The sequence below is a fragment of the Hemibagrus wyckioides genome, linkage group LG17 (genome assembly GCF_019097595.1).
Source record: "Hemibagrus wyckioides isolate EC202008001 linkage group LG17, SWU_Hwy_1.0, whole genome shotgun sequence".
In the NCBI taxonomy this organism is placed as follows: domain Eukaryota; kingdom Metazoa; phylum Chordata; class Actinopteri; order Siluriformes; family Bagridae; genus Hemibagrus; species Hemibagrus wyckioides.
In genome coordinates this window covers 10954159-10982019 of record NC_080726.1, presented here as the reverse complement: position 1 = coordinate 10982019, position 27861 = coordinate 10954159, and the positions used below count along the sequence as shown (strand labels likewise).

General features: G+C 39.4%; 1 protein-coding gene across 1 annotated transcript in view; it reads left to right on the top strand.

Annotated features, from left to right (window-relative positions):
* The window catches only part of cog6 (component of oligomeric golgi complex 6), a 43108-nt gene extending 23309 nt beyond the window's left edge, over window positions 1-19799 (top strand). Inside the window, exons 9-19 of the mRNA XM_058414091.1 lie at window positions 3018-3146; window positions 4486-4577; window positions 4941-5005; window positions 5567-5658; window positions 5744-5861; window positions 7577-7708; window positions 8504-8671; window positions 9175-9282; window positions 16104-16157; window positions 16395-16474; window positions 19318-19799. Coding sequence (XP_058270074.1) covers window positions 3018-3146; window positions 4486-4577; window positions 4941-5005; window positions 5567-5658; window positions 5744-5861; window positions 7577-7708; window positions 8504-8671; window positions 9175-9282; window positions 16104-16157; window positions 16395-16474; window positions 19318-19465 — 1186 coding nt within the window. The 3' untranslated portion in view covers window positions 19466-19799. The remainder of the gene's footprint in view (window positions 1-3017; window positions 3147-4485; window positions 4578-4940; window positions 5006-5566; window positions 5659-5743; window positions 5862-7576; window positions 7709-8503; window positions 8672-9174; window positions 9283-16103; window positions 16158-16394; window positions 16475-19317) is intronic.
* The last annotated feature ends 8062 nt before the right edge of the window (window positions 19800-27861 follow it).

Sequence of the window (27861 nt, the reverse complement as noted above, 5' to 3'; positions counted from 1 at the left end):
GACATGAAGCAAGAAAAATACCCTTAAAGGGAATATTTGTCAAGAAGAGCATGTGAATGGAAAATAAAGCTTACAATGGACATTTTACAGTGAACACGTTTCACATTTTGCTGTACAAACCAATACAATAGCCAGTTTTGCTGAAACGCACTCAGACCTGCTCAGATCAGAACATAATGCCGATGCTGGATAAAATAATTGAGTAACCTGTCTGAAGATGTCACAACTAATAGCTTTCAAATGTCCGGCTTAGATGGCTGACTAAGAGGTACACTTGATACATATTGCTATAGTGGCTTGCAAAAAGTCTGAAACTAGTATGCTAGCTGACCATTGACAAACCAAGTGGCAAGTACTGAGTGCTAGCTGAAGAAATATGATGATTGTGGGATATAAAATTAAGCTTAATATTTTATACAGTGTAGATGTTCGGGTTTATTAAGGCTCATCAGCATTAGGTGTATTTTTTTCAACATAATCATTGCTATTATTAATTAAAACCTACTTTATTGTTAAAATAATTGAATATTGAATAATAAAATATTATTGTTTAAAATGTATTGCTTTAAATTTTAAAGACATAAAAATAATAAAATTTTTATAATTATATTACAAATTACAATAATTATAATATAATACAAATAATATATATTAATTACAATCATTTTCTGAATATGTATGTATATGTAAACACATCATTTAAACAGACAAAGGAATATACTAACATTTATGAGTATGTGTGAAAGTCATGTTTGAATTCTTTCTATTTCAGTTCAGTGTTTTTGTGGCTTTGGCTTGAATAGCTTTTGGTTTTATTTTCTTTTTTTTTTTCCCAGAAACAATCCGATTTTTATGTAATGAGATATTTCTAAAGGGAATGTTCTAATAAGTGAACGGCTGACTGTTTCCATAGACAGTATAAACTTTGTGCCAAGAGTTATTTCTTATCACCGTTTGCCTCGTAGGGAGGGTATGAAAATATCCATCCGTCATTCCTTTGGTAAAAAAAAGTGGTGAAATACTTTTCCACATTCTCCGAGAATAGCTTCCAGTTAAAGAATAAACTACGGGAGCATTAGTGGAGTGTAAGGCCGGGTATGTGGCATTATAATATTGATATCGTGACAAATTATGAGAGATCTTTATATCCATTTTTATATTTAAAAAAAATAGATTTAATTACAACCTGACTGGAAGTAGCTGAGTTGATATTGAAAACCTACACTAATCTTTAAATCTTCTTTAGACTTTCTTTCTTCTTTCCCAATATATATACAATATAGTAATTGTTTTATAGATATATTCAATAATATTAATATCAATCAATTGTGAATAAATATATTTATGTCCACCCCTAGGGAAAAGACTAACATTATGCATGATCTTATGATAATTGATGAGATTAGATGTCTAACATCATCAACTGAAATAATTCATTCATAATCATATATACAGATCAGCCATAACATTAAGACCACTGACAGGTCAAGTGTATAATCAAGGTAACTGATTATCTTGTTACAGTGGGATTTATTAGGCAGTAAGTGAACTGTCAGTTCTTGAAATTGTTGGGTTGAAAGAAGGAAAAATGAGCAGGTATAGGGATCTGAGCAACTCTGACGAGGGCTAAATTGTGATGGCTAGGTGACTTGGTCAGAGCATCTTCAAAACCGCAGGTCTTTTTCCCGGTATGTAGTGGATAGTACCTAGCAAAAGTGGTCCAAGGAAGGACAACCAGTGAACCAGAGACTGGATCATGTGCACGCACTGAAGCTTGTGGGGAGTGAAGGCTGTCCCGTTTTGTCCAGTCCTACAGATGAGATACTGTAGTTAATGCTGTCTATGGGAGGAAAGTGCCAGGACACACCCTGCATTAAAGCTTGCTGTGAATATGGTTGTGCATCCACAGACCGGTCAGTGTGCTCATGCTGAACCCTGTCTACCACCAAGAGTGCATACAACGGGCACATGAGCATCAGAACTGGACCATGGCGCAGTGGAAGAAGGTGACCTGGTCTGATGAGTCACATTTCCTGTTATGTTATTTGGATGGCCGGGTGTGAGTGTGTGTGTGTGTGTGTGTGTTTTACCTGGGGAAGAGATGGCACCAGGATGCACTGTGGACATTGTGATGCTCTGGGCAATGTTCTGTTGCATTCATGTAGATGTTACTTTTGGCATGTACAACCTACCTAAACATTGCTGCAGACCCAGTACAATCCTTCATAGCAACAGTATTTCCTAATGGCAATGATCACTTTCAGCAGGATAATACACCCTACCACACTGCACAAAATATTCAGGAATGGTTTGAAGAACATGACAAAAACTTCCCTAGATCTCAGTTTGATCAAGAATCTGTAGTATGTGATGGACAAACTAGTCTCATGCATGGACACATACATGACTTAAAAGATGTTGGAAATGTTTTGGTGTCAGATACCAAACTTCTTGTGTAGTCCATACCTTGACGTGGAACCTACGCAATATTTAAGCAGATGATTTTAAAGTTCCGCCTGATCTGCGTAACACAGATAGTAATTCCAGACAAATTATTATATCTTAGGTAAACCTTATTTTCATTACTCCCCACTCTCTATGTGAGTGCTTCTCCCCTGTACAGACTCCCTCCCACATTCTGTGCCAATGGTCCCTGACTGAGGCATGGGCTGTTGAAGTCCAAGGACAGAGTGGAGAGAGGATGAGAAAGTGTGTTCGTGTAATGTGTGCCAAGTCTCTCCACCCCTCTCCTCCTCCGTCTTCTCCGTGGCTGTTGTAGAGTTACTGTTTAGTCTGCTCAGCTCTGTTCTCAGCCCATAGATCAAAACAGTGCTACTCTTCCGCACCGCACCAGGAGCCTCCATTGTTTTCATTTGTGTGTGTGACCAAGGCTCTCTAACCTCACATTTTTTTCTCTCGCTCAGTTTGGAGGTCAGGGCTAAAATTTGGACAGGAGGGCTTTGTTTTCAATGTTTCATTCTTCTCTCTCTCTCTCTCTCTCTCTCTCTCTGATTCAGATACACTTTGGATGAATTTGGCACAGCGAGGCGCAGCGCGGTGGTCCGTGGCTTTATAGATGCCCTAACTCGAGGGGGACCAGGGGGCACACCCAGACCAATAGAGATGCATTCACATGATCCTATGAGGTAAAGCACAATGATACGATGTGCACAATCACCTTTTTACCCATCCTTTCAAAAGCACACTGAAAATCCAATAGGTTTTTTTGCAGCTCAAAACATAAACCAGTTGTTTCACAGCTAATTGAGGGTCATCTTCAAGGCCATGTTGTCATTTAGCGCTAAAAGCCACTTCATATCTCATTACATCGCACACACAGCGCTCATCCTCATAGCAGCCTATTTTTTTTTGTTTTTAAAGTAACAAATTCAATTCAGGCCCCTAAAGACATTAAAAGCAAGCTGATTCTCTTCCAGGGAATCCTCAGGTCTTCTTCAGGGAATCAGTTAGCTTAGAGGGGGTTCAGAGAAAGGGCAGACAATCAGGTCTATGGATTTCTGGATACTGCAAGCGTGCCATCCTGTTGCCTTTCTAACATCCTCCTCTCAGAACGCCTCTCAGAGTCATTTCCTCCCAGAGAGGGAACATCAGGTTCTCAGTAGAATCCTGATAAAGTGCAAGACGTACAGTTCTCAGAAATCCTGATCTTCTCTGTTTAAAAAAATATAACTTTAGTTTAATGACAAGCTGCTTGATGTCTGTGTCATGTGGTAGTGTTGGAGACACCAGTTACTAATGCCTGTCTTACTGAGGATCACCTGTTTTGTTCAGGATCACAGACATTTTTATACACGAGTGACAAATGACAAATGCTGGCATTGGCGATTAGGGTATCGGGAGAATTTTGATGACCGGTTTGAGTCACTACACATTAATACATGCTTTTTTTTTTGACTGATCACCTACCGTATGATGGAACATTTTTTTTCTGATGGGAGTGGTCTCTTTCAGGATGCTCCGCCCCATCCATTGGGTATGAGGGCTCACTGAATGTTTTAAGGAGGATAAAAGTGAGGTAAATCATCTGCCATGGCCGTTAGTCAACAGATGTTGGCCTGGTCACTTATGGGAGATTTAGGAGTGATGTGTTAGACAGCGTTCTTCACCACCAACTGAGGGAATACGTTTTGAAAGAATGATGTTCCAAAGACTTATTGAATCTGTGGCAAGGGGCATTGATGCTGTTCTTGTTATAGTATAAACTCTTACTAAGACTATTTAATTTATGTATTTTGACTACCTCTCTGTATAATGTTCAAAGTTTCTAGAGAAATAGGACTCTTTTGTTTCTCTGAGTAACTTTTAGAGCCACATACTCTTGACTTTCGGTTTGTTCGCTATCTTCCTTTAACACTAACATGGCAAATATACACAAAACCTGAGCAGCTTAGTGTGAGGTCTTGGCAATGAGACCATTGTAATGTTTAGGCTGTGTGTGTGTGTGTGTGTGTTTTGATGTATTAGGTACGTAGGGGACATGCTGGCATGGCTGCACCAAACCACAGCCTCAGAGAAAGAGCATCTGGAGGCTCTGCTCAAACAAACTACAGGGCAAGGTACATTATCTATGAGTCTTTTTAATCACAGTATAGCTACGGTATAACATGATATAGAAAAATATTTAAAAATCAGTTTCTAAAATGGAATAAGAGCAGGTTCATTCTCTATAAAAATATAAATTTTCCATACGTTGTACTTTAAAAATGATCTTTGTTGCAGATGTTTGTGCACTTTTCTTTTATCTTGAATGTGAAAAATTGTATATTTTAATTGAGATTCTAATTACATATTAAGGATACTGGTTTTTGGTTGAATCCTTTTACACTGTTTGCATATAATGTACTGTATGTTGTCATTAGCACGTGTTAATAAGTAGTGCAATATGTGTAATGGTGTCCTGTGTGTGTTTGGCTGTCCAGGTGTAGAGGACATCATGCAGGAGATTGTTGGCCACATCACCGAAGGAGTGTGTAGACCGTTAAAGGTGATGGAATAGGGTGCATGGGCTGTACACAGTTAATCTGTTCACTTGCCACAGTTGTGTATGGTGTTGCTTTCAGCCTGGTTGACTGGATGGCCTAAGTGTTGCTCAAATAAGCTCTTAAATTTCATTGCACTAATGGTGCATTCCATTCTGAAATAATGAAACCTATGTAGGGCACTTGATATAGTACATTTCCACATCACGTATTTGCTAAGTTACTTTGAATGGCTCTTCAAAACTATCTTTCAAGATTCCCTGTGCTGTTTTTATGCTGAATGGGGGAAAATGTCACCCTAACTGGAGAGTATACTTATAAACAGAGATCAAGTCCAAGTACAAAACATAATGATACGTAAGAAAATAATAATAATAATAATAATAACTTCTTAACTTCAAGAGAGAGAAAAAAAGATCATTATTTTCTTATAAAAGCATACCTCCATGTGTTTCATTTACTTACTTTACAAATATATCACGCTCTTTTTTTTTTTTCACGTCATTACATTTCTACCACTTTGGAAGCTTTCCCATAATGCTCCTGGCTTCCTGTCTTTCGTGCAGGTGAGGATTGAGCAGGTGATAGTGGCAGAACCAGGAGCTGTGCTGCTTTACAAACTCTCCAACCTGCTCAAGTTCTACCACCACACCATCAGGTACGGCCGGATTACCCTCTGATGCACGAGCACTGAACCTGCTAGACAAATAATCTCACTCTGTTTCTTTCTTTTTGTCTTTCAGCGGGATCATCGGCACAAGCGTCGCGTCTTTATTGATTACTATAGAGGAGATGCACGTTCTCAGTAAGAAGATGTTCTTCAACAGCCTCAGTCTTCATGCCAGCCGGCTCATGGACAAGGTAAATTAATTAGGGTTTGTTCATAATTGACGTTTAATCATTTTAAGTATAGAGTCATAATAATTGTTTGGTACAGCAAGGGAAAAACCTTTATGTTTCATGTTTGTGGCAAAATTAGAAGAATGATGGAATTGGAGTAGATTTTTAGGATGAAACTATATATTTCTACTATAAAAGATGTGGTATAAATGCAGATTTAATCATTTGAGAATGTGAGGTACGGGTATTGGGTCTTTTAATGTTTGTTCAGGGGTCTTGTAAGGAATAATACAGTTTTGGGGTCAAGTTACAGGAAACTAATCAACTTCATGTTATGAAGCACTAACACCAGAGACTCCTACCATGAATATTGTCTAACAGATGTCTTGCCTTACTAAATCAATCAGTAAACTCTTTTATTTAATATTTTGATTTAATACATATTTGATTAACCTTGCTTTTGTTATTGGTGTCATTTTATGTTATTGCAAATGAATGTTCTAACCAATCAGAATCAGTTATTTCATTAATGTGTGTTATCGTCAATGCTTTATTTTAATCCTGACAATTTTTCTATGTGGATCAATTAAAATGAAAGAATTGCTATTATTATTATTATTATTATTATTAAAAGATATTAATATATATTTTATATCTGGGTGTTACATAAACAAAAAGCAGTCCAGCTAGAATTCAACAGCAGGTAAATTCTGAATCCCAGCTCAAAGCTACAAAAGATCTGTAGTATCCGGGGTTTTATTTATTTATTTATTTTTTTGTTATTGCTAAATCTTTGAGGTCAATAACCTCAGAAGAACGTGTACCTTGTAAACAGCAGGGCCACACGCCTCAGCTTAAACGATTACACCAGGCAGCAAAACAGCGCACCTCACACCAGCGCCTCTTAAATTACCACCAAAATATCAGCGAACACGGTCGGACTTCCTCGTAAGGCGGTTTCATCGACAGGTCGATCAATTGAAACAACAAGGTGGTCTCGCCACTCTACAAAGAGAACCGTCACCTTAGCAGCACACTAATTGAATAAGCTCAGGCTCCGGGAGGTTACGTATCAGGGGCCAGTGGCAGGTGCCAGGAACGCTGGCCAGAGCTAATGAGCTCCATTAGATGCTTCAGAGAAGGCAGGGCTGGCTGGCATGGAGAGATGGATAGAATAGCTCACTTTTTATTAGTAAGCACTGGAAGGGTTCGTCGCACTCTCTCATGTTAGGTAGATATCAAGTGTGTGAAGAGGGCAAGTGGCATTTAGTGAAAACGACACTGTAATATTTCATTTAATGCATGTACCGCATATAAAGAGTGCTAATAATAATCTGTTAAATGAAGTCCGATATGTATTCTTGGAAACTGGGTTTAAAAGGACTGGAAATGTCATGGTCTTTTATGATAAAATGCACTAAGATTGTAAAAAATATATTTTTATTTCCTATAAATTCTTCAATAAAATAGGAGTAACAACAAAATAATTATAATGTAGTTGTTTTTTGAGTAATAGAACCTTTTTTGAGGGGGTGGGCAAATATCAGTTTTACTGTGAGAATTATTTCAATCACGTGTAAAGTGTATTTATTTTTGCCGTTTGGTTTTTGACCAAACTGTGAAGAATTAAAGCTCTGCCATGGAACTACCTACTTCCTATTGCTAACTGTTGTTAAATCTTTTATATTTTCTTTCTCACTATCTCTCTCTCTCTCTCTGTGTGTGTGTGTGTTCAGGTGGAGCTGCCTCCTCCTGACCTGGGCCCCACAGCATCTCTTACCCAGACGCTGTCTCTCCTCAGGGAAGTGCTTGCATCACATGACTCCTCTGTGCTCCCTCTAGATGCCCGGCAGGCTGACTTTGCTCAGGTTAAAAACACACCGAAGATGTCACAGCCTTGGACTCAGCTTCAAGTCTTTCTTCCTCTGTTGTTTCTTTTTGAATTTTGCTCTTGTAGGACTAAAACCTTAACAGGACACTAAATCACCTATCCCTGACCCTGAACTCAACAATCTTAACACTACAACACCAATCTTCTGTTTATAGACGATTTCAACAGTTGAAATATAAAGGCTTCACCACAAGTCATAAACCTCTCATCATCCTGCTTCGTAACAAAAGGCCAGATTACAATAGGCTAAAAGTGCCAAGAGCTTGCAGAGCTGTGGTGTGAGCTTTTACAGGCAGGAAACGATTACAGTAAACATAACATGACATCGTATAAAAACAATGAAAAAGGGAAAGGGGAAGAGAGAAGAAAATGACAGCCAATCTCAGGCCTCATTTGTTAAACAGAGTAGGGTTTTTGAACACTTGTGTATGCCTGGTAGCTTTAGGAGCTGTTTTACTAATTTCTATAACTTAGAGGAAGACTCTAAGACTTTAAATACACACCTCTTTTTTCTACACCAAAATGTCCAGTGTAATGCTAGACTAAGCAGTGACCCAACATGCACAAGGCAACTAATGAGCGTGATAAAGTCGAAAGGTACAATGCTTTGGACTTCAACCCTCAATTAAACCACCATTTTGTCCATTATAATACAATGAACCAAACAGATGGATGTATTCTTAATCATCTGATTCAGATTTTGTTTTTATTCCTAATTTCTCTGCATTACTATTTACTATGTTCATTCCTTTTATACTGTTGTGGTTTTCAGGTGTTATCGTGCATCCTGGACCCCCTGCTGCAGCTCTGCACCGTATCCGCCAGCAACCTGGGCACAGCGGACATGGCCACCTACATGGTCAACTCTCTATACATGATGAAAACCACCCTGGCCCTCTTCGAGTTCACAGACAAACGGCTAGAAATGCTTGAGTTCCAGGTATGCTCCAGGTCTCTGCTATATATTCAAAGCATCAGATTTTTCCATTAACCAGTTTATACAATCCTAGCATACATACAAATATAATATTTGGACATATATTTGGAGATAATGCATTCTATATGAACCATCTTTGAACAAATGGAGGTTTTTTTTGTTTAGTTTTAGAAAGCTTATCAAAATATACAGTGTACTTTCTAATAATCTTGGTTTATAGACTTGTTATTAACGTACTTAGTACTTATTTAGTCAGACAGAATACAACTAAATTCCACTGTTATTTTTTCCCACCGTTTCCCTTCTGGTGGAGAAAAAGATGAATACACAGCTAATGATGTATATTAGCTCTGTCAGTGTGTGTCAGTACTGCAGAATTCGGACACTGCCTGTGTGAAAACTGTTTTAATGAAGCTCTTGATCTCTGGCTGGAATACAGCTGATGAAAGATGGGAGGATTTGTATTTGAATGTTTTTTTCCCTTTGTGTTTTGCTGTGTTAATTAGATCGAGGCGCATTTGGACACTCTGATCAACGAGCAGGCGTCCTACGTACTGACACGAGCAGGACTGGGCTACATATACAACTGTGTACAGCAGCACAGTGCTGACCAGGTGAGTGCACCTTTACTGCTCAGCCCATTTAAATGTTACTGCTGGCTAAACCCTCTAAACTGGTATATATTCTTATTTATATGCACATTTGTAAGGAACAGTATTTTTGTCATTTCAGTAACGTTTACAATCCGAAAGTGCATTATGACATTATTACATTTTTAGATTTGTAGTGTGTGATCTGAACAGTGGTCTTTCTTCTGTCCTAAACAGCAGTGATCTGAATCACTGACTTGCATTTTAATATATTTAATATATTTTTCCATGAATGGGTGTTAAATTGTTCCCAATAGTCTATTCTCTACATTTCATAGCTTTTCTCTTGGTTGTGCTGCTTCCAGTAGTGTATATTTATGATAAGAGTATTTATCCAATCATATTTCAGCCTGTGGCTGACATCATGTGTTGCCAGGGTGAAAGAAATCTGCCTTAAGGCCTTCAGAATCAATAGTGCAGGCGCCCGGAGCTTAAAATAAGTGGCAATGAAATTGTTACATTAACCAATCAGATTTCGAGTTGGCGTCACTGGGGCCATTCTAGCAGGCATACGATTACGTCAGCAATTTCCCGTCCTTTGATTGGATAATTGGAGTAGTCAGAGGCAGCGAACCGCACAAACTAAATAAAATATATATATTTTAACTCACAATTGCTGACAGAGGAGAAGAAATCGATTTGGTCACAGACATCCTTACAAATACATTCTCAAGGCAGATTGTAATAAAATTGACTATTCCTTGTGAGGTGTAGCCTAATTTGTTTTTTACTTTGCTATTTAACGGTTGATTAGTATCTATTCCCGTGGCATCATAATGATGGTATAGAGGTGGAGTCATTCAGGAAGGACACTAGGTGTGAAATACACGACCTGCCACTGGATCTGAAAGTTTTATTTTGATTGTATTTTGAGGAGAGAAAAAGTTACATAATTAAGATTACATAAACATATGAGTTCCCTTTTTAGCTATATTCTATGAAATTTTTTATTTTTATTTTGTATGTTATTTTTTCCTCTCCTGTTTCACTTCACTCCTTCGAATAGAAGTGCACCTCGGCCAATTCTTTCTTCTACTTCTTCTTCTTTCGGCTTTTCCCTTCAGGGGTCGCCACAGCGAATCATCTCTCCACCTATCCCTGTCTTCTGCATCCTCAACACTTGCACCCACTAGCTTCATATCCTCATTTATTACATCCATATACCTCCTCTTTGGCCTTCCTCTTTGCCTCCTGCCTGGCAGCTCCATGTCCAACATTCTCCTACCAATATACTCACTCTCCCTCCTCTGGACATGTCCAAACCATCTTAATCTGTCCTCCCTAACTTTGTCCCCCAAACGTCCAACATGAGCTGTCCCTCTGATGTACTCGTTCCTAATCCTGTCCAACTGTGTCACTCCCAACATCTTCAGCTCTGCTACCTCCAGCTCTGACTCCTGTCTCTTCCTCAGTGACACTGTCTCTAAACCATACAGCATGGCCGGTCTCACCACTGTCTTGTAACCTTGGCCGATGATGACTGTTAAAATGATTCTTTTGATAACTAGTGCCAGTGCATTGGCTTACTCACAGACATGATAGGAACCCTTTCTTTAAGATAAACCCTTAGCCATAGTCCATTTGTTGGAAATTCAATTTATCGTTCATTTATTTCCAAGTACAGGTATATACAGTACATTTCCATTTGAATTAAAGTCTAACCTCCACCGCATTAAACCTGCTTATCAATCTCATAAACTGTGCCAGCTTTTATTCTCAGTAATGTTTCTTTATAATGGTTTCTTTATCATTTCCAAATCATCAGTCAAATGTATTTCAGGGCATGCAACTAAACAGCAGTATGTTTAAAAAAGAAAAAAAGTCCCATCTTGTTTTCTTCAGGTACGCTGTAGAGAGATGAATAGAGACGGCTTAAAAGCTTTTTTGCAGTGTGTGTGTTGCAGTAAAGCTTTTCTCCGCCTCATTATATTTAAAGCTCACTTTATGGCCATCATATTGTGTATAATCAGTGCACTGTCAACTGGAGCTCATCCCAGTCACCCAAGGCTCACGCTGTGTTTGTTTTTTCTCTCCTCTCCCTGTCTGTTCTCTTTCTTTCTTTCTTTCTCATTTTACAGGAATAGTCACTTTTGTTAAAATAGCCTCTTCTTACACCTTGTTCCCATGGATACTCTCTGGTAAAGCTGTTAATAATAGATCTGAAAGCACCATCTTCATCTCAAGTTTTTAAGTCTTCAGGAAATGACCTGAGATTGTAAAGGCTGGAGGGAAAGAGAAATAAATTACCTCATGCAGCCATTTATCATACAGCTAAAAACACAAAGTTACATTTCCTCTTTTGCTCTGTCTTGATGGAATGATTGAGTTTGATGATGGTCTTTTTTTTTTTTTTTTTTTTGAGGAATTGTAGCCACACATATGGTGATTGATGCTTATCCACACACATGGTGATTGATTTCTTCATCAGCCAGTGATTCTCAGTCAGCAAACTAACTCCTATTTCATACATTTGTCAGTGTGACAGAGTAAAAAAACAGAGCAATGCAGAAGTATAAATAAAAATCCTGACATTGCACTGACCATAGGCCATAGGTTTGAATATCATGTTACTTTCATCAATAATCAACGATGAGATTGTACTGATATCCACAAAATATCATCAATAGATTAGGAATAAAGATGACACTGTATGCTGTTATAGGAAAAGAATCAACAATGAAGTGCTATGATGACATTAAGTAGAGCTACTGTTTACCACCCTGAAGATGATTATTGTCCTATAAAAGCATTTTACAAACTGTTTTATTTATTATTTACCTCATTCTGTATAATACATCCCGTGATTACACTTCATTTGGCTGGCCACTGCTCCTGTACCTTGTAACTTTGCACTCATTTTTTATTGTATTTCCACACCCGCACACACAATATACATCGATCAGGCATAACATTATGACCACCTGCCTAATATTGTGTTGGTCCTCCTTTTGCTGCCAAAACAACCCTGACCTGTCGAGGCATGGACTCCACTAAATCCCTGAAGGTGTGCTGTGGTATCTGGCACCAAGATGTTAGATCCTTTAAGTCCTGTAAGTTGCGAGGTGGGGTCTCCATGGTTCAGACTTGTTTGTCCAGCACATCCCCCAGATCCCGGATTGGATTGAGATCTGGGGAATTTGGAGGCCAAGTCAACACCTCAACTCATTGTTGTGCTCATCAAACCATTCCTAAAGCATTTTTGCTTTGTGGCACGGTGCATTATCCTGCTGAAAGAGGCCACTGTTATATCATACTGTTTCCATGAAAGGGTGTACATGGTCTACAACAATGCTTAGGTAGGTGGTACATGTCAGAGTAACATTCACATGGATAACAGGGCCCAAGGTTTCCCAGCAGAACATTGGCCAAAGTATGACACTGCCTTCGCCAGCTTGCCTTCTTCCCATAGTGCATCCTGGTGCCCCAGGTAAGTGACGTACACGCACCCGGCCATCCACGCAATGTAAAAAAAAACATGATTCATCAGACCAGACCACCTTCTTCCATTGTTATGTGGTCCAGTTCTAATGCTCATGTGCCCATTCTTGGAACTTTCAGCAGTGCACAGGGGTCAGCATGGGCACCCTGACTGGTTTGCGACTATGCAGCCCCATACACAACAAACTGCAATGCACTGTGTATTCTGACACCTTTCTATCAGAACCAGCATTAACTTCTTCAGCAATCTGAGCAACAGTAGCTCGTCTGTTGGATCGGATCACACGGGTCAGCCTTCACTCCCCATGTGCATCAGTGAGCCTTGGCCGCCCATGACCCTGTCGCTGGTTCACCACTGTTCCTTTCTTGGACCACTTTTGATAGATACTGACCACTGCAGACCGGGAACACCCCAGAAGAGCTGCAGTTTTGGAGATGCTCTGATCCAGTGGTCTAGCCATCACAATTAGGTGTATTTTATGTATATAATCATATTATGTATTTTATATGTATTAATACATAATATATATATATATATTGTAGTTACCATATAAACTGATTATTTATTCTAGCATTCTCAAAACAAGTTTACTATAAATAGTTTTTCCCTCATTTCAAAAAACAAAACTTGTTATCGAATAACCAAATAGTACAATTTCTTCCATCCTTAGACTTTCCACCAGTGGAAATTTTATTGGAACAGGTTTTATTGGAACTGACTCTGGAGGATCCTTACAGAAAACTACACATTATCAACAATTACTTTATTAAGTAACATGTTTTTAGAAAGATTGTGTTATAAGAATAGGTCATACAGCGCTTTTGTACAGAGAAATGATACTGTTTTGGAACAAGTGACAGCTTCTGTTATAGACGATTAACCAGCATCTTCTGAGCAATATGATTTGAGAATTCAGCAACTTAGAATCAGTCTGATTTGTAAAAAAAAATAAAAAACACTAATTTTCATTCAGAAGCAATCAGGAAGGGAGGGAAAAAAAATGTTGGCAGTGCTGTTGGAATGTTGTTGTTGGCCTCTCTTTGGTCTTTCCTAATTTAAAAAATGCAGTAGGCTTAAAGTAGGAACCATTTTGTTAGTCACATGATTCGTGCATGTGTTTGGTATTTTAATTCCACGTTGCACCAAAGATCATCATTATAGAACTCTGTTTAAATCCATTCAGGAGTATGGAGTGTTAACTAGAGATTCTCGTAATCCTTATAAAGAGACAGTTCGAGTGGAACAAGTACACTAGGAAAAAGAAAAAAGTGAGGGAGAGAGAAAGTGGCCTTGGCACAGTTGGGCAGTCTGGTCGTTCCCTTGCCAGTCCTCTGCCCACTCCCCCCCATGAGAGGCTGCAGGGTGACTAACTGTCTCAAGACACCTGCTGTCCACAAGTGCAGAACACAACTGTCTCGCCTCCTGCTTCAGTGGCTTCTCTGTCAACACTTGGCATTAATTATTGGTGCCTCCCGTTCTCTATTACTCAGACTTTTAACAGTAAAAATGTTCTGAGAATCTGGCTGGAAAAAGTCATTTCATCAGAATCTCTGTACACTTTGTTTGTGCAAGACATTTAATTCTGGGCTTCAGTAGGTGCTAATTCTTTTCGAGCCTTACCTTGACTGACTCTGTGGTGCCTTATTACAAAATGTCAATAAATAGTCTGTTCTTCTCTTGAGGCTTTTGGTCAGCTGTAGCTTTGTGAATCTTTGCGGTCAGACCGCTCGCTGATGAGTGATGTGTTTGGTCGGTGTTCAGGCAGCAGAGAAAATCTGATTTATTTCTCAGATTTATTGTACGCATTGCAAATTTACAAGTAACCAAACCCGATTGGTGCGTTTGGATTATAGTCACATTTACCCTTGTAGCCACTTTTGGTTGTCATGGTAACAAAGTGGTGTGGGGCAGTGGAAGTTAGGGAAGTTAGGTGGTTAAATGTGGAACATGGGATCTTAAACGTGCAAAATGTGATTTTTATTCCATGGAAAATGTGGATATAGAGACAATACAATAATAATACAGATGGTTTCAGTTCTGAAATCTGATTGGCTCCTAATGTAAATTCCTGAATATATATATATATATATATATATATATATATATATATATATAAATACACAGAATTAAATTGCACCATATCAATTGAATTCTCCATTAATGCACCAGGTTTTCAAACGGTTTCACTTAAACTGCTGACCAGAGTTTCCTGTTAACAGACAGAATTATTCATAGTTTATTGCTTTCATAATATTAAAATATTAAAGCTCATTCTAACAGATCAGTCTCTTCAGATCTCCCAGTAGAAGATGGCTTGTATTTTTAGTCTGGTTCCTCTCCAGGGGTCTTCCTCATGTCGTCTCAGTCAGGTTTTTCCTCTCACTGTCTCCCTTGGCTTGTTTATTAGCAATTAAATTATATTTGGATTTCTGTATAGCTGCTTTGTGACGGTGTTGATTCTTATGCCATTAAAATTGTGAGCCATACAAATAAAATGTAATAATTGAATACAGGGTTCTCCAGTGAAGTCTCCTTTTCTCTTTGATCTGCTTGATGGCTTAGCATGTTGGGAGGTTTGATTTCCACCTCCACCCTGTGTGAGTTTGATGTGCATGTTCTCCCCCTGCTTCAGGCGTCCAGGGTTTCCTCTGGGTACTCTGGTTTCCTAGAGGTGGTGGTAGCTCCTGTGGTTAAGGCTCTGGGTCATTGACCAGAAGATCAGGGTTCAAGCCCCAACACTACCAAGCTGCCAGCGTTGGGTCCTTGAGCAAGGCCCTTAACCCCACCTGCTTCAGGGTCACTGTATCATGGCTGACCCTGCTCTCTGACCCCAACCACTAAGGATGGGATATGCAAAGAAAGAATTTCACTGTGCAATATTGTATATGTGATAACTGGGATGTCCAGTCTTATCCGCAAAGGGCCGGTGTGGGTGCAGGTTTTCATTCCAACTGACCAGAAGCTACACCTGAGTCCACTGAAAGCCAAGATCAGTTGATTAGCCAGTTTGAGGCAGGTGTAGCTTCTGCATGGTTGGAATGAAAACCTGCACCCACACCGTCCCTTTGCGGATAAGATTGGACACCCCTGGTGTAGGTAGTTAAGAAAATGGATAGTTGGTTGTTTTCCTTCTGGTTTCTTTCCAGTTTATCCAAGTATTAGACCCTGACTCCAAAAAAACATAAAATCTGATATGACTGCTCAGATTTAATTTCATTATCAAATCGAATTCAAGCCACGTTTATATGTGGTTTCAAATCTAATTCATTTATTCAGACTGCAGAAAATCGTTCATGCTCAAATCAGATCAATGTCTGAACATAGATTCTCTCTCTCTGTCTCTCAGGGTCCTCTTTCCAACCTCACAAGTATGGACAGTTCGTCTCTGAAGGCAGCTATGGTGAGTGTACAGAAATATCACATCATGATCCTCGCACTACATTATTATAACTTTTACCACACACGAGTATCAGTGAATGCTGTGGAAGTTAGACCTACAGTGATGTCTTGTGGAAAGTGTATTGTTTTGTATCACCCACTTCTCACACCCACACAATATATTGATCCCATTTCACCGCCAACACACACACACACACACGTATATTTTCTGTAAACCTGACCCTTTCTGCACACACAGGTCCAGTTTGATCGCTACTTGTCATCTCCTGACACCTTCGTGATGCCTCAGTTCAACTTTCTCCTCAGTGCAGCTATCAAGTGAGCCTTCTTCTTCTTACACTACATTGTTACACAGGCTTGTGCATCTGTAGTTGTTTTCAATAGACGTTTTTTTTTTTTTTTTGTACCGCACTGAAATGTTCACCTCCTCGGACCAAAAAAAAAAAAAAACAAAAACGAGTCACGTCCACTAATAGCACTACCCCTAAGGATGCACACCTGGATAAATGTTGTTTAGTATAAAAAAACATCATTAGTTTACTGGCCAGATTTTTTTGTTCATGTCCAAGCAGAACACAACACTGACATTAAAAGATGATTGTGTTTAAAAATAAAAAATAAAAAGGTAGTTGTGTGTCAGTGGGCATGATGGAACACTGTTACACTTTCACAAAAAAGTGTAAAAGACAACAAACCTCAGTCCAGTACAAAAGCTTGTGGGATAACTTAGAACAGCAGTTCAAACACAAAAATTGGCCAGAAACTGCAGCTAAATTATACCCACTGAGTGGAACTGGCCACTAAATCTGACAGAAAATATCTTAAGACGCTACTAGCACACTTACCTAACAGGATTGGTGCTGTTTCACGGTAATGGTAGGTGTAATCATGTACTACAAAAAAAAACCCCAACAAAAAACATGCACTTATTTCTGTTGAAAATCATTTCTGGAAGATTGCGGTCCACTGACTTTGCAAGCCGGAGTGTCTTAGTGTTCCACAGGGATGCATTTTATCTCTGCAGTTTTGTGTCTGCTATATTTTTTTTTCACACATTGATAAATTCTGCCTCAGTAATTTCCAATTATATGGTTTGATCCTCTGAGATAGTTGCTGGGGGTTCGAATTGAACCCATCCTTCATCCTTCGCCCTAGAATATGGTTTAATATTGTGTTCTGTTTAGACACGAGGCGCAAAAGTTAACCTGACCGACTGCCGATGGCCGAAAGTAATGACTTCCCAGACGCACATTTTGTTAGCTTTGTTCGATTAAGTGCTGCTATAGGAGCATGCAGCTCTTGCGTTGTTGTTGTTCATGGAGCTTTGCATAAAAATAAATAAATAAACTACGCAAGGATTTCTGTGGGTATTAGACATAAACTGATTCCCTCTATAGACACCAAATAGTCTGGTAACCAAGAGAGTCTGTATGTGCATCTGTTCCGCCTCCCCACTCGCCTTCACTGCACGAGTATGCTTTTAGCATGAGTGTGGTGTTGCTCTTTCAGGGAGAAAAAGAGAGACTCTCTGAGTCACATTGTTACTGGGAAATGTAGCAGGGCCGAGGAGCACTCAGTGTGCCTCAGGTTAATGTTCTCTATTAATGGAAATGGAATCGTGGATGGGCCAACCACAGCTAATTATCCCCTGGTCCATTTCTCTCTCTCTCTCTCTGTCTCTCTCTCTCATCCTTTTCGAAGCACCGAGCCTCGCTCGCCTACACATAACCGCTACATGTGGCTTGACTCTACACGGCTTTTTGAGAGAGTTAACTAGAGGTGGACTGTTTATTCCAAATCCAGACACAAACAAGAGCATTATGTATTTTAGTTCAAACATTTCCACACTTTTGAAATGGCTCATACGTGCAGACAGAACGTACAGAAATGTAGTCATCAGCTGCCCGTTTCTTTTAAAACCCACAGCATTTTCGGATGTTTACTACATCAGCTAAGCTCTCGGGGAGCTGCAGGTGGCACTGTTCGACTTTTCTGCCGTGTGCGTCAGCGCTCAGACCGACACACTATATGTATGCTTATTCAGCCAGCAGCTTAAATCAGTTCATGTTGTTTACAGTTGGCACAGTTGGTACGTGGTGCATCACCTACAGCAACCTTTATAGTCACTTATGATTGGCCTCGTACTGAGGGGAGATTAAAGCACATGGCGCTATCTTTCTGCCCTCTTCTCACTCAGCACCTTGTAACTAAACTAAACTAAAATCTTATTACAAAAATTATTTTTAAAAGAGCTTAGTTGTATATTTGTATTGATTTGCTGTTGGGCATCGATCTCTATAAATGCTGTTAAAGTAAATCTTCTTACGTTTGTCTGCAGTACATTTTTATAGAAACTTTGGACATATTAAGGCAGCTTAAAAAGGTTCCCTGACCTGCAAGTGGGACAAAATCATCAAAGGTATTCTATCAGTATATAGAGTATAATTCACTACAAGTTAAGAATAGAAATAAAAACCCCTGTTTTTCTCTATGACGTGTATCAGATTGGAGGAAAGATTTCACCGGCAATGTAAACAACTAGATGATAGAATAGGAATAAGAAAGCATGATGCATCCAGGGGCGGGAGTCTAACACATGTTCACAGGAAAACGTATAAAGTGTCAGGTAGAAATGTGAATAGCTGTCACTCTTTCTCTTATATTTAATTATTTTATACATTAAATCACGTTTAATGACAATTAAAAAATTCACGAAGGGAAAATACAACTGAGCCGGGCAAGAGAAACATTTGCATGTCATTTGAAATTTTCAACAAGCACTTAGAAGGTCAAAGTGAAAAGGTGAGCAGTAAAGAGTATCTTTTTTGTCTTGCAAATGTACTTGAGTAAGAGGACAAGTATTTCAATAATACTTAAATAAAGTGCAAATAGTAAAACTAGTACTTCAGTGCAAAACCAAAGCACGATCACTCAAGTGTTTTCCATCCCTGCGTGTTTCAGGGGCTGTGGTGCTCAGGGCAAGCAGCAAAATGTATAAGAAGTTGTGTATTCGGTGTGTGCTGTGCCACTCTGAACTGGTTTGCAGAGCTGCACTGATTAGTGCTATTGTTACTGCTTTAAAATCGACCTGCCAGGTATAGCACTAATGCCACATTGTGATGAACATTTTTGAGTACTGATTATTGATGTGTTGTTTCCAGAGAGCAGATCTTTAAGCAGTCTACAGAGCTGGTGTGTCGTGCGTACGGAGAGGTGTACACCGCCGTAACCAATCCAGCTAATGGCTACAGAGAACCTGAGAACGTCTTACACAGATCCCCTCAGCAGGTACAGACCCTGCTGTCCTGAGCCTCGGCATACACTCATGTATGCTCTCTCTCTCTTACACACACACACATACACACACACACACACAAGCAGATATCCAGAGGATCAGGTACCATATGTTGACCAGGCTGCTATACGAGACAAATGAGGTAGATTCTGGGATGGGGTGTGACCTTGTGCGTGTGAGTGTGTGTGTTTGGACTTTTAAGCCACTGAGTGTCCTTCCACTCCTACTCCCACACTGTTGTGGGTAAAACACTTTGTCTGAGGGAGAGAGAACAACTGAACATCTCACGCTGGGGGAAAACAACAAAAAAGAAAAACCCGGAATAGAATGTTCCTCTCAACATGAGCGTAGATTCCTGCCGGGAGACGTGAAAGAAAAATCTTCAGATCCTTTTCGCACTACGAATGAGCAAATACACACACGTCATTTGTATTAAATATTATATGCAAAAACCTTTGTCTTTTATATGTATACAAATGCACACATACATGTACACACACACACACCAGCTCTGTAACCAGAAACAGTTCTGCCTTTCTTCTCATTAATTAAACTGCATTAAAATGCATCCAAATGTGCACACACTGGTGTCTTGCTGTATTTTTTTTTCCCTCCTTTGCCTCTTTTCAAAGAGATAGTTAAATGAAATTTTGTGGCTGACCAGCCGAGGCAGCGACCAATAGCATAGATTCTCTCACACAATGGCGCTTTTATGTCGTGATCGCTAGTCATGCCTGATTGCTAGTCACGCCATCCTTTAATTGCAGGCAAAATGCCTGCCAGGCCTCATTCGTCAACTATATTTAGCTGATGAAAAGCAGCGTAGTGAAAAAAAAATGCTGTTACACTCCGACTAATAATAGAAGTTTGTGTTAATTTTTTTTAAAGTGGAAGAAGGCCAAGTATAAAACCCTGGCAGAGATACAGGACAAGAGGGGCATCGGGTGCAGCAGATGACTACAGGGAAGCAGATGAGGACATATAGCGCCTCATGTGGAGTTAATGTTGTTAAAGAGGGTCACATGGCTGTGGTAAAGGGACTCTCCACGTTATGCCTGCAGCCAGTAGAGCTGCAGCGAGTTTCACATGCCTCGCAATTTAGCTCCAGGCTCAATCAAAAAACCACAGTCAAGCAAAAGTCAAGGAAAGTACAAGTGTTGCTGAATGCGGCGTTCCTCAGCAAAACAGGGCGACGCAGTTTGTTTTATTGCGCCGTTATTCCATGCGGCAGAAACAAACACGCCAAATCTGATCAAGTTACTGCAAAAATCAAATCCTGCTCAAAATTAGCTGTCACATTTGCTCTCGTTTGGCCTATATATAATGAGAATGTTGTTACTTTTGCAGTGGTTGCCAGATATCACTCGGGTATTATCCCCTGATATTCTAAAGTTACAACCCTTGTCGTGTTATTTAAGCTGGCTCTGTGTTGAAGGCGATGATGTCATTTGGTTGTCCCCACTAAACTCCACTCAGCACACTAACCCTGCCAAGTGCTCTGGAATGCTGTACGACCCATCTGCTAGAAGAGAGGCGGATTTTAATGGGACCCTTATTTTTTAAGTCGATTTTTACACATTCACCATTCAGTCTTCTACATGCTTTTAGGCAGAGGTATTCAGTTAGAATTTACGAAGGTCCAGCTATATAAAGATGTAAATAAGCAACTAATAAGAGTACATATTACCAGCTGTTACTTTTTTTAATGCTCGAACGTTAACGGATAGTTTATGGCTAATAAATTTATTATGGCATCTAAATGTAAACGCTATAAATAAGGCAATTTAACTTCTTGGTTATGTTTTGTTTCACACTGGCCATGAACATATGAGACACATCCATTTTGATTCTGACATACAGAGAATGAACTCATACTTCTTTGTCTGTTAGTCGCCCCGAGTCGTTTCGAACATGTTGTCAGTTTGCTAATCAGAGCAAACTAAAATGAAAAATCTGTGAAAACCTCTCTTTCTGAACTAAGTTCTCTAGCCTGTGCCGTGTAGATAAAAGAATGTGGACTTTCTTAATGGAGAAGAGCTTTGGTGAGGTCAGGGATTGGTGTCAAATTGAGAAGGTCTGGTGTGCAGTCTGTACTTTCCAGGGCTCTGGCCACTGGAGTTCTTCCACATCGACATTGTTTTGCTGGAGCTTGCTTTGTGCACAGGGGCGTCGTCATTCTCTCTTCCAGTGCTACAACATACAGATATTCCAGACAGTTGTGTACTTCAGCCTTTGTGGTAACAGTTTGGTGAAGGCCTGTGTATGGGTGTGATGGTCAGGTCTCCACAAATCTTTAGAAATATAGTGTAATTTACATAAATGCATATGACTGATTAAACCACAATCTGTTACAGAAGCTGAGCTGGTCCATTAAAACAAAATCTCATTGTTTAGTAAGGTTTATCGGCTTTGCTAGAGTAGATTTGATTGGCTCCAGTGAAAAATCTTTGCTGAGTCCACATCAGGACCATGCGGTCTCTCCAAGATTTCCCAGGATGATGCTTCTTGTTGAGTATTGTTTTGCTTTTTTCCCTGGGAAACTACTTGAATTGGCAAAATTCAAAGCAGGATTCTAATTTCAACTTACTGTGAAGACACTTGTAATTACTTTCTATGATAGCTGTATTCGATGCATGTGAATCATAGAGAGCTTTAACTGACTGCCCGCTGTGATGCCACATGACACTTCTTGGCCCAAATCTGTGGTAATTGAGAAAGATTTCAAGCTCCTCCAAATATTGCTTTATTGAGTTTGCTTGATTTTATGTTCATTTATGAAAATGCAAAAGACTGGACATGGTCTTCCAGTTGATGCCGCCTTCATTAAGGATTTAGCTAAACCTAATTAGAAGCTCATTTATTGATTTGATTCAGTTGCTGGAGATTTGCCATTTAAACAAAGTAGCTTTAGGTTCTAAACAAGTCCAGGCATGTTATTGACCTGTCCTAGAGCTACACTATATTGTCAAAAGTTTTGGGACATTTGCCTTTACATGCACATGAATTTAATATGGAGTTGGCCCAGCCTTTGCCACTATAACAGCTTTAAATCTTCTGGGAAGGCTTTCCACAAGGTTTAGGAGTGTGTTTATGGGAATTTTTGACCATTCCTCTAGAAATGTATTTGTAAGGTCAGGCACTGTTGTTCGACGAGAAGGTCTGGCTCACAGCCTCCGCTGTAATTCATCCCAAAGGTTTCTTATCAGGTGCAGGCCAGTCCAGTTCCTCCACACCAAACTCACTCATCCATGTCTTTATGGACCTTGCTTTGTGCACTGGTGTACAGTCATGTTGGAACAGGAAGGGGTCATCCCCAAACTGTTCCCACAAAGTTGGGAGCATGAAATTGTCCAAAATGTCTTGGTATGCTGAAGCATTAAGAGTTCCTTTCACTGGAACTAAGGGGCCGAGCCCAACACCTGAAAAACAACACCTGAATTCAATGATTTGGAGGGGTGTCCCAAAACTTTTGGCAATATAGTGTACATCATTTATGACCAAGGGGACAACATATCAGGAATAGATTTAACCTCAAAGCAAAAACGTAATTGTTCTAAGTGGGCCTTAAATATTTTATTAAACAACATGAATATAAATTCTACTGTCAAAAGACTTACAGAAAACCACCCAGGACAATAAAAAGCATGGTAATGACTTAATAATTCATCACACATTACATCAGCTGTGGAATTCCCTGAGGTTAAAAAAATTACTTAGTCTAAAAATGAAATGACATTTATGAAGTATTCATTGGCATTATTTAAATGAGTTCAATCTGAGGTCATATCCAGTGTTCATTATGTTTATCCACAAGACCATTTTCTGTACCGGTGTTTCAGTACCTGTGTGCCTCTGTGCGTCTTGCATGAGAGACACTTAACCTGAGTTTGTCGTAAAAGCAGTGACCTTTAGGAACTTGGATCACTTTTGTGCAGATTTCCTTTATTTCCTTAGCAGGAAGCAGTTATAACCATTCACTACCATGATTTTCTTTTTACCTTTCATTTATCACTTGTTCTTTCCTCTATATTATAATAGTTTATATCTTCACAAAGGGCAGTAAATTTTTAGCCCTGCTATGAGAAGGTCACTGTGTCAAAAGCCAAAACCAGTTATTTCCGGTGTTACTAGTTTAAGCACTGGCTGTAGTTTGTCCAGTAAAAACTCCATGGGGCTTTTTATACTTTTTAATTTCTCTTGTTTGGATAAGTGAAGTCAAATAATCCATGGGTGTAATACACAGCCATGTTGCTACAACAGACCCAGATCCACACTGGATTATTTACAGTCAAAGGAAATGGAAAGTTTGTTAAATAAGACAAGTTACCGGTATGAAGCATTAGCATCCATAGCTGCTCCTTATTGTAAAGAGGAATCATGGTTGTTGTGCTGTGGATAATATAAGTTACGGGAACGTGCCAGTGCCGACGTGCAGTGAAGCACGAAGCTGTGCTTCGCCTGCGATGCGGCCATTTAGCACGCGTTACACACTAAGCTAGCTGATGTGCGACAGGTGGTCAGCCACATAAACAGGTGTACGAGGCACCATTAGGGTCACCACTTACACAAACACAGGTGACGCATTCATGTGCCCATCCAGTCATCCATCCAAGCATCCATTCATTCATTTCCCCACCCCATCGCTCTTAGTTAACTAGTGCGGAAACGTCCTGTGTTCACCCTTTGACCTACTATGTGTGATAAAACAGGTGTGGGCAGGATTTTTATTTTTTTTGCTGATGTCTGCAGGTTCTTATTACAGTTGAGGTTGCCATACAGGTTTCTGAAGCTGCAGATCTGGGTGGATGAATAATTGATATAAGTGCATAGAGATTGTGATACAGTTGGATTACAATCAGTATATTTGTGTGTGTAGAATCAGATACCAGAATAACTGTCGAATCTGTCCATAGATTCTATTTGATTTGCATAGATAAGGATGTCAGTGTCAACTCCAAACACTCCAAAATCTTGTGGAAAGCCTTCACAGAAGAGTGGAGATTATTGTATCAGGGAGGATTAAATCTGCAATGGGATGTTCTCGAAGAGTATGCATGTGATAGTTGAGGTGTCCACATACATTTGGCCACCTATGCATAACTAACTAATGATGCTATTTGTGTTGCAATATTTCACCAACCAAGCAATAGGCAACTAGAAATAATACACTCTAGCAACAAGTGTATAGAGAATCTAAGCAATTTAAGGTGAAAAAAATGGCAGCTAGCTGCTGCTTATGATGTCTATTATGAAAAAAATTGTTATCTGTGATTTGGTTAAAGAAAAAACCTTTTTTTCACCAATCTTCACATGACCGCTACCATCCAGAGAGGCTATGCCAAAAGAGGAGCTTAAGATATATAGAGAGCCCTCATCATCCATGAGCTCATAGACATCCATGATGGGCTAGTGTCACTGTAACTGACAGGAGGAAGAGTATATCCATCCCTCCCACTTAGAGAATTTTGCTGTATTAGATTTCTAGGCACAGATGATTGTGGCACTGGCATTAATCAGGATCTTTTGATTTCCAGACAATAAGGCAAACTGGTTTCTCTTGAGCCACTCAGAAGCCTCAAGATTGCGTGCTACTGGCTGTTTACTGACAGGACAGAAATTGGTAAGCCAATCAACTTTAACCCGCACCTTCACATGGAGGTGATGATATTAGTGAATAGTGTGCAAAACTCACTCACTTTTACCCACCTATCATCCTCTGCAAAGGGAAACCCGGTCACAGTCAAAACCTCACTCTAAAGTATAGATCTGCTGTTCTCGCTTATACCGTACTTCCTCCGTGAAACACTTTTTCTGTTGGAATTCACCACGACAGCCAAATTCTTAGACACCTATTGTGCGCTTAATCTTGGCGCCTCACTCTCAGCATTAATCCGCTCATAATAAAAGCAGCAGCAGTTGTGCAACTCTCACATTCTGGTTACTACGTGCCACAGGTAACATGGGGACGTCATTGTTCCTATTCACGGAATCTGTCAACGATCCCACATTTACGGGCAACGTCCATGTACAGTACAGTGCGGTAAATGGGTTTGGGAGAGAAAAACGAGAAGAGCCGGTACAAACCATTTACAAAGCAACAGTGTGGAAGTAGGATTATAATATAAAAGAATTCCTAAAGGCTGTAAGAGATCCAGGAATCTGTAGACATGTCCTGTAGTTTTGTGTTCAGTTTATTAAGACATTGTCCCGAAGCTTATTGAGTTAAGCTTATATAAATTTCTTGAGCTAATATACTGCAACAGTAGTAAGAAATGGAACTTTGGGATATTTCTCTTTCCTAAAAAGACTGATATAACTCGAAGCCGAAAGAGAATGGGTAAGATTATCTAATGTGATATAAAGCGCTAGGACACAGTGTCCCCACGTCCAGGAACATGAATAAGAAGTAGGTGTTATAGGTCTGATAGAGCGTAGCTCTTTTTGACTTCCCTGTTTAAATATTCATTGCTCTGTCAAAGCGCCAGATGCTTGGAACTGAACCAGCATGAAAGTGCAATGAAAACACTATGTGCGTAGTAGCTTTCTTGACAGTCATTTGACACCCTGGAATATTTTGTCAGACATCATATCATCATAAAAGAAGTAAGCTTTTATCTATCTTGCGATTCTTAGCGAAAAATAAAGAAGAATCCTCTCGAACCGCACGCTCAATTCATGAGTGAGGACCGCTGCTTACTACTAATCATTAGGTGTAGTGTGACATCTGGGGGAGTTGTTATTCCATCAGGCAGGAATGATTCAGTGGTCATCCACATATTTACACAAATTTGTTGCTCTTTTAGTGCTCGAGGTCATAGTATTTTTGCACTTTTAATGAGGTCACTGTGCCAATCCAGAGAAAACATAATATATATAGGCTTTGTGGTTTAGGGAGAAAAAAAAACACTGACTAAGAAAGATGAAATTTTAGATTAAGTGACACATAATCATTACAGGTCCTGTTATAAGTACTGTAGGTTTAATGGAAAGTCTGAGCACATCATCTCAGCTGTTTCTCCAGCCTCAAACCGGGGTTTTGACGCTCCGTGTTTTTATTATGTGTTATGAAGTGTTATAATTGTATATGAGAAGAGTATCAGGATGTCAGAGCCTTCAGGCAGAGCGTTGCCGAATTATTATTTCAGCTGAGAGCAGCATCTAAATCCATGAAATTCTTAAGAACTTTTAAAAAGAGGCACTGATTATTTCATATTTTTTTATTTTCCATTTTTAACTTGCAGACGTCTGCAATATGTCTAATAAATATTTCTGATATCAACACCTTCATTTCCACCTAGCTACCTACATACAGTAAATATTCTAAATGTAATTCTCTTTTTCGGTTCGACATTTTTCTCTGTTAAATTTCACTGCAAAGTCCAATTTTATAAAAATATCATGTTCTGTATTCAATGTAAAGACATTCGTAAGCTGACACAATGATTTACTCTGAAGTAACCTGTTCCCCACAGACCAGTGCCTACTAGTCGTCTTAAATAGCATCCGGGATTAGAATTATTGTGTCCCGATGGTCTTGTATTTCCGGTGGATTTTTGTAGTGTGGATCCTTTACAGCTAATATTGCCCACAAGGAGGATAAGGAGGAGGAGTTATGTGATGGTTTGCTTCGTTGAATCCAACTAGCAAACATTAATCAATATAGTATATATTACATAAGGTATAGTGAATGAAGAAAATGCACTAAGGGATTGTTCTCAGTGAGTGTGCAATATAACATTCTAGGCAATAACAATTCTCCTCTGTTATGTGACATGGTCACAGAAAAAAAATACTTGACCCCAGAAATCAAGCATTAATCGACTACCTCTTTAATCTTTTTTAAGGAAGGCGCTGATGTTTTTCGGTGAACTTAATAAAAATTCAAAGGATGCAGAACAAGGCAATTTTAAATGATACCAATAATAATAATAATAATAATAATAATAATGACAGCAAAGTTTTGCCAATAATAACCTATGCAGAAGCGATGGAATGAAACTCTGCAGTCTCCATCCTCCTCTGGTCTGGCTTGTCCGACATGGAATGCTGACAGCTTGAGCAATAACCTTATGCACTAGAGCAAATTGAAAAACCCCTTTACAGTGTCCCAAAATGCTTGTACAGTATTGCATGTGTCAGTGGTGCCCTATTGTGCAAGCCCTTTCCTCCCGACCCTGTAGAAATGTGTTTGCTTTGCTAATGTGAACACTTTGTCCAGGTTCCTGGAACATAAACAGAAAACGGTTACATAATTTCCAAATAGTGTCAGTGGGATCTGCTCTTGGACGCGTTTTTGGTTGTATTGTTTTGGTTGTTGTTGACGTTATTGTTATGGAGTAGTGTTGTGCTTTGATGCAGTTGGAAACGTTAATATTCAATACAGAAAAAAAAAAAAAGTCCACGTACATCC